We start from the raw sequence: 6,000 nt of genomic DNA on the forward strand, positions 1-6,000 counted from the left end.
TAGAGTTGGAAAGGTTTCAGAGACATCTAGTTCAATCTTTTCATTTTAGAGATGAGGTAGAGAGAGGTTAAAGTGACTTGCCCAAGGTCACAAAACTGGCTCAGGATCTGAGATGGGATCTGAACCTAGATTCTATCTTCTTAAGCATCTGAACAATGTCCATTAATCAGAGTTGCAGGAACAATTTCCAGATATCAAAATTAGAGGATCCTGCTAAAGATCAAAACTCTTTCTTTTGCCAGTAAAATTCCAATCAGACTATTTTTTTTTAAATCCTCTTTTACAAAACAAAATGGGCTCCAGGCCTGGCTAAGCTGAAAAGCCAAGAGAGGCCAGAGATGCAGCTAAAAGGGCTCCCTGAACACGGTGCCTCTCCCCAGCTGACCAACCCTCACCCCAGGCCTATTTCTTCCTTCCAGACTGACTGCTTTGCCATTCCCACTGTGCAGCCCCCTCCCCCAAGAGGTTAAATATAACTGCAGAGGCTAACCCCTTCCCAACTTGGGGGGGGAGCAGAATTTAAAATAAAGCCAAGTTTAGCCCTGCTCCTCATGCTCCAGGCCGCCATGCTCACTATGGATTGTTCCAGAGCAAATCCTCTGAGCACAGGGACTAGCTTGGAGGACCAGATGGGGCCCCGCACTAACCCCAGGGAAAGGCCGACTCTCAGAAAAAGGATACTTCCATTCTACAATACTAATGCAGGCTCTTCGGATGGGGTTGTTCAGAGAGAAACAGAAAAGGGCCCGGGCTGGGCGGCTGCTCGAGGAGCCCCCCTGTTTTTTGCTCTTGGCGTATTGCTGACGTTTTCTTTGGGACAGAGAGCCGACAGGTTGGGGAGTGGAGGTGCTCATAGTCTGGGCAGCCTTGGCTTGTCGAGCAGCATCGATCGCAGCTTGCCAGGACAGGACAGTCTGCTGGGGGGGCTGGGAGCTCTTCGGCCGAAACGTTGGTCTGTCACCAGAGAAGGAGTTCCCGGGGCCTCTTGCATAGTTCGCCTCTGAGGAAAGAAAGAGAATTGAGAGGAGGGGAGAAGGAGGTGAGGAGGGAGGCAAGGTGAGAAAGACAGAGGGAAGGAAGGAGGAAGGGAGTGGGGAAAGAGAGAAAGAAGGGGAAACAGAGAGGGAGGGACAGAGGGAGAGAATGAGAGAGAAGAGGGAGTGGGAGGTGGGAAGGAAGGAAGGAAGGAAGGAAGGAAGGAAGGAAGGAAGGAAGGAAGGAAGGAAGGAAGGGAGGGAGGGAGGGAGGGAGGGAGGATGGAAGGAAAGAAGGAAGGAAGGAAGGAAGGAAGGAAGGAAGGAAGGAAGGAAGGAGGGAGGGAGGGAGGGAGGGAGGGAGGGAGGGAGGGAGGAAGGAAGGAAGGAAGGAAGGAAGGAAGGAAGGAAGGAAGGAAGGAAGGAAGGAAGGAAGGAAGGAGTGGGAAAAGAGAAGAGGGGGAAGAGAGAGGGAGGGAAAGAGGGAGAGAAAGAGAAGAAGAAAGTAAAAGTGAGAAACAGGGAAGGAAGGGGAAAGAGAATGGAAGGAGAGAGAGAAAAAGAAAGAAGAGAGAGAAGAAAGGGAGAGAGAGAATAAGTTCTCTAGCTGAACGTGTGTGTGTGTGTGTGTGTGTGTTATTAGGGTTTTTCCCCTCCAAAATATTTGCTTTGCTATAGTTTCCTCTTCTCTGGCAGTCTGTCTGCATCCCCAACCTCCTTCCTTACCTTCCAAAGCCCAGAGCTGTCCACCAGAAGAGGCAGAGACAATAGGTTTTCAGAGCAATGAATTTCCTATCCCCGTGTCTCCCCAAAGCCCATCTGCCTCTCTTTCTTCCCATGAAGCTTGTGCCAGGCCAGGCTCAGAGCTCTCCCAAAGGTGAACTCCTTGCCTGTGGCTTAGGCCTCCTCTTTAGCACTGCCATCTCTCCCAAGCCCCAGGGAACCTGTGGGACATTTCTGATGGAAAGGCAAAGGGAGCCACCATTCCATCTTCAGGGTGCCAGTCCCACATCCTTCATCAGCAAGGAAAGCAATGTTCTTTCCAGCCCATGCAAAAAGAGTCCTCCCCTGGTATCCGGGCAAAGCCAATAATCTGGATTATGTCCCCACGCTTCCTTCAAATGAAAATTCATGAAGCCTGGCGTTCATTTCCTCTGCTGGCTTCTGAAACCATCTCTGTCTTTTGACATTTTTAACTGACAGCTCATAAACCAGGCCAAGATCTCCCTGCCAGCCCCGGGACCCCCTGGTCCCTTCCCAAAGCCCCAGCAGGCTGGCCCAGAACAAGATGCCCGGCCATCCACAGGGCGATTTCGTTTGACTCTGTCAGCCGCCTAGCCATCGGGCAGCCCCGCAAGGCTGCTCTGTCTGGGAACATGGCTGAAAGGGCCCCCAGTGCAAACTGAGACAAGACCAGTGCATTGGGAATCCCAAGGCACATTGGGGGGGGGGACAGGGAAAGGGGCCGAGCAAATGAGAAGGGAAGGGAAGAAAGCCTGGAAAACAGCCAGCTGGAGAGGACAAAGTGGACCCCAAACTCAGAAAGGAAGAGCATCAAGGCCAAAGGGCCGGAGTCTCTGCCAGCCCAGGGCCAGGGGTCCCTGAGCTGCACCGGGGCCATCCCCACCTCCCTATAAGTCACGAGGGCACCTCAGGCTTGCCCTGCTCCCTTTGAGGTTCGCCCTGGCCCCAAATGGGCCATCCCGGAGCCATCCGGAGGAAGGGGAGCTGGCCTCTGGCCAGCCAGCTCCCAGCCCACCCATCCTGTGGGTCTCCAGGGGCAAGTGAAGACACACCTCTGGCTTGGGCCCAGGGGGGCCCCTTTCGGAGCAGGGGAGAGGGGGACTCCCGGAGCAGCTCTTTTCCCAGGTCAGAGAGGCAGGGCTGGCCCGGGGAGCCCGGGGAGCCCGGGTCCAGGACGCCGGAGGGTGGGAGGGAGGGCAGGCGGCCGGCGGGGCGCACGTGTCTCTCCAGGCTCCCGGGGGAGCTGCGGGAAGTCCTGGGGCTCTGGCTGGGCTACAGGCCACTCCAGGCTGCGGGGCGGGGGGCAGACAGGCCAGAAGCACCGGCTCCCAGGACAATGGGGAGAGGGGAGCGTCACCCCAAGGCCAGGATGGGGGAGAGCAAAGGGCCCCGGGGGGGGGCGGGATGAGCCTCTCCCCAAGAGCCACCCCCCCCCCCACGAGAAGACGATCCCGTCCCGGCAAAGGACCGGGGAGCCGGGCGGCTCCGGGCCTCCACCCGCATCCCGCCCCTGCCCGCCCCCCACCTGCCAGGGGTGCCCAGGTGGAACCCCCCCCCCAGCCGCCTCGCCCCGGGGCCCCCTCCGGGTGGAGGCCCCCCGCGCCGCCCCTCCCCCCGCCCAACGTGCGGCTGCCACGGAGCCGGGGAGCATCCTCAGCCTGGGCCTCCCCGGCCGCCCCCGACCCGCCCGGCCGCCCCGGCCTCCCGCTGCCCGCACCTTTCGCGTGCTCCTCCTCCTCCTCCTCCCGCCTCGGGGGGTGCATTTTTTTCATCATCATCATCATCCTCCTCCCGGACCATTTATCGAGCGCCTGCTGTGTGCGTGTGCGTGCGCGGCGGCCGCGGGGGTGCGGGGCGGGGGGCGCCCTTGGGCTGCGGCGCGGCGCCCGGCCCTGGCCGGCTCTGCCCGGCGCCCGGCTGGCTCTGGCCGGCGCCCGGCCGGCTCCGGGCTCAAGGGCGGCTCGGGCCCCGCTTAGGTCTCCTCGTGGCGGCCGGGGGCGCTGCGGGGGCCGCTCGGGCCGCCCCCCATGCCCGCCGCCGGGTGGCCGCTCACATCCGGGCCCCGGGCGGCCGGACCGGCCGGAGAGCGGGCGGGAGGGCCGGGGCCGGGCCGGGCCGGGCTCGGGGGCGCGGGCTCGGCTGGGCACGGCTCGGGGGGCTCCGCCGCCGCCGCTGCCACTTCTGCCTCTGCCGCCGCCGCCGGCCGCTCTCCCTCCTCCCTCGGCTCCGAGCCTCCTCCCGCCCGGGCCCGCTGCCAGGCCGCTCTCCTCCCCCCCAGCCCCCAGCCCCCCGCCGGGCGGGGGCCGAGCAGCAGCCGCGCCGAGCTCGGAGGGGCCCAGGCCAGGCGGGCGGGCCCTGGCGCGGGGCGGCGGGCAGGGGGCGAGCGGAGCCCTGGGCTCCCGCGCAGCAGCCGGCCTGCGGGTGCTGCCCGGCTGTCCAGGGGTTAACTCCCCCTCCCCTCCTCCCCGCCCCCCCCAGCTGGGGAGCTTAACTCCTTCGGCGCCGGCGCCCGGACCCACGGGAGGCGAGGCGGGGGGCGCCGCCGGCCCCAGCCCCAGCCCCAGCCCCCCGGCGCCCACCTGGAGGCTGCCCCGCCCCGGGGAGGGCGCAGGTGTCACCGGGGCCGGCCCCGCCCGGGCCCTCGGGGCCCGAGGCCCCGGCTGGCTCCAGCTGACGGCTGTGCAGACCCAGCCCGAGAAACTGGGGCTCGGATGTGCAGTGACTTATCCAAGGTCACATAAGTAGTAAGCAGCAGAGGCGAAATCCCAGGGGAGGTTCTTGAGGACCCGAGCCCGAGCTCTTCAAGAATCAGAGCTGAGGCTCGTCTGGGCACAGGTGGGGGGCTGGGCCGCGCTTGCCCCTGCCCACCCAGCCCCCCGCAGCCGGGCTCCCTCTCGCCTGCCACGCAGACTACGCCAACTCACGCGGGCCAACTGGCCTGCGGCTGCTTTTGTTGTTCCGATTCCCCAAGCTCTGACTCTTCATGACCCCACGCCAGGGGTTTGGGGCACGGCTACAGGAGTTTGCCGCTGAGAAACCGAGGCAAACGGGGTTGCGTGACTTGCCCGGGCTCACACAGCTAGAAAGGATCTGAGACCACATTTGAACCCGGGTCGCTCTCCATCTCAGGCTCTCAGAATCTCCGACTAGTGGCCTAGAACTCCCAGTTTCTGGTTCTGCCTCCTGACAGTCAAACTTCACAGGTGCCCCGAGCAGCGAGCAGCCCTCTCCCCCTCTTGAAATTACTTTGTAAACAGTATATTCTTTGTATTTATTTCACCAGGTGGATGTTACATTCTTTTCCATTTTGAACTTCAAAGATTGTTCTGTGCCATAGCTTGCTGCCATACAGTACCAACAATAGAATGTCGATAGTTCTTTTAAATGGTCTTTTCAGGGGCAGTAGGTGGCGCAGTGGGTAGAGCACCAGCCCTGCAGTCAGGAGGACCTGAGTTCAAATTCGGCCTCAGACACTCGATAATGACCTAGCTGTGTGGCCCTGGGCAAGTCACTTAACCCCACTGCCTTGCTCCACCCCCCCAAAAAATGGTCTTTTCTTTCCATGGGCCATTCAAGAAGCTTTGCCATTTCCCAAAGATAGTATCTCTCAGTCAATAAACATTGATTAAGCTTCTACTCCTAGAGTACTGATGGACAGACTCTAGAGGCTGTTACATGCCCTAATCTGGATAAAAGACATTCTTCATCCATTTGGTCTTTCCTGTGTGACTAGTCAGATGAAACTCTTTTGAGGGGTTACAAATCTCTTCCTGGAGGTTCTCGAATATCCCAGACCTTGATGCAAGCATCATCATCTCATCCATAAACAGAAGAATCGGAGAGATTTCACCATCTACCAGGCGTGCCTGTTCAAGTTGAACTCTAGCCTAGAGCTCCATCACAGCTTTTAACACCTTTGGTCAGTACGCACCTTCCTGCCTCATGCCTCCCCTGAGGTTCGAGATCCTTGGAGAGTCACTGAACAAACAAACCATAGAGAGACGGACAGTGGGTATGAACGGGCAGTAACAACCACCAGATGAAGACCTTTGAAGGAGAATGTGAGGAGCAGATGTCATCAGGGAAACTAAGAAGGACTAGTCACGTGGCAAAAGCAAAGAGAGGAGAGGGAGACAGATTAAGGGCTCCCCTCCTGTCTAGGTACAGTCTAAGACCCTGGTGACAAAGCTGTTAAAGGACATTGGCAGGAGGGGGTTCCACTGGCTATGGATAGGCATGCATGGTAGGCCATCTCAAAAGGAAACAACAAAATTAGAGAGAG

General features: G+C 59.9%; 1 protein-coding gene across 7 annotated transcripts in view; it reads right to left on the bottom strand.

Annotated features, from left to right (window-relative positions):
- The window catches only part of CACNA1D (calcium voltage-gated channel subunit alpha1 D), a 350,522-nt gene extending 346,985 nt beyond the window's left edge, over positions 1–3,537 (bottom strand). For all 7 annotated transcript variants that reach the window (XM_074199181.1, XM_074199185.1, XM_074199184.1 and 4 more), the window contains exons 1-2: positions 3,436–3,537; positions 682–1,000 (exon numbers count right to left, since the gene is read on the bottom strand). In XM_074199181.1, coding sequence (XP_074055282.1) covers positions 682–1,000; positions 3,436–3,502 — 386 coding nt within the window. In that variant the 5' untranslated portion in view covers positions 3,503–3,537. The remainder of the gene's footprint in view (positions 1–681; positions 1,001–3,435) is intronic.
- Between the last annotated feature and the right edge of the window lie 2,463 nt (positions 3,538–6,000).

Source organism: Macrotis lagotis, chromosome 8 (assembly GCF_037893015.1).
Source record: "Macrotis lagotis isolate mMagLag1 chromosome 8, bilby.v1.9.chrom.fasta, whole genome shotgun sequence".
NCBI classification, from domain to species: Eukaryota; Metazoa; Chordata; class Mammalia; order Peramelemorphia; family Peramelidae; genus Macrotis; species Macrotis lagotis.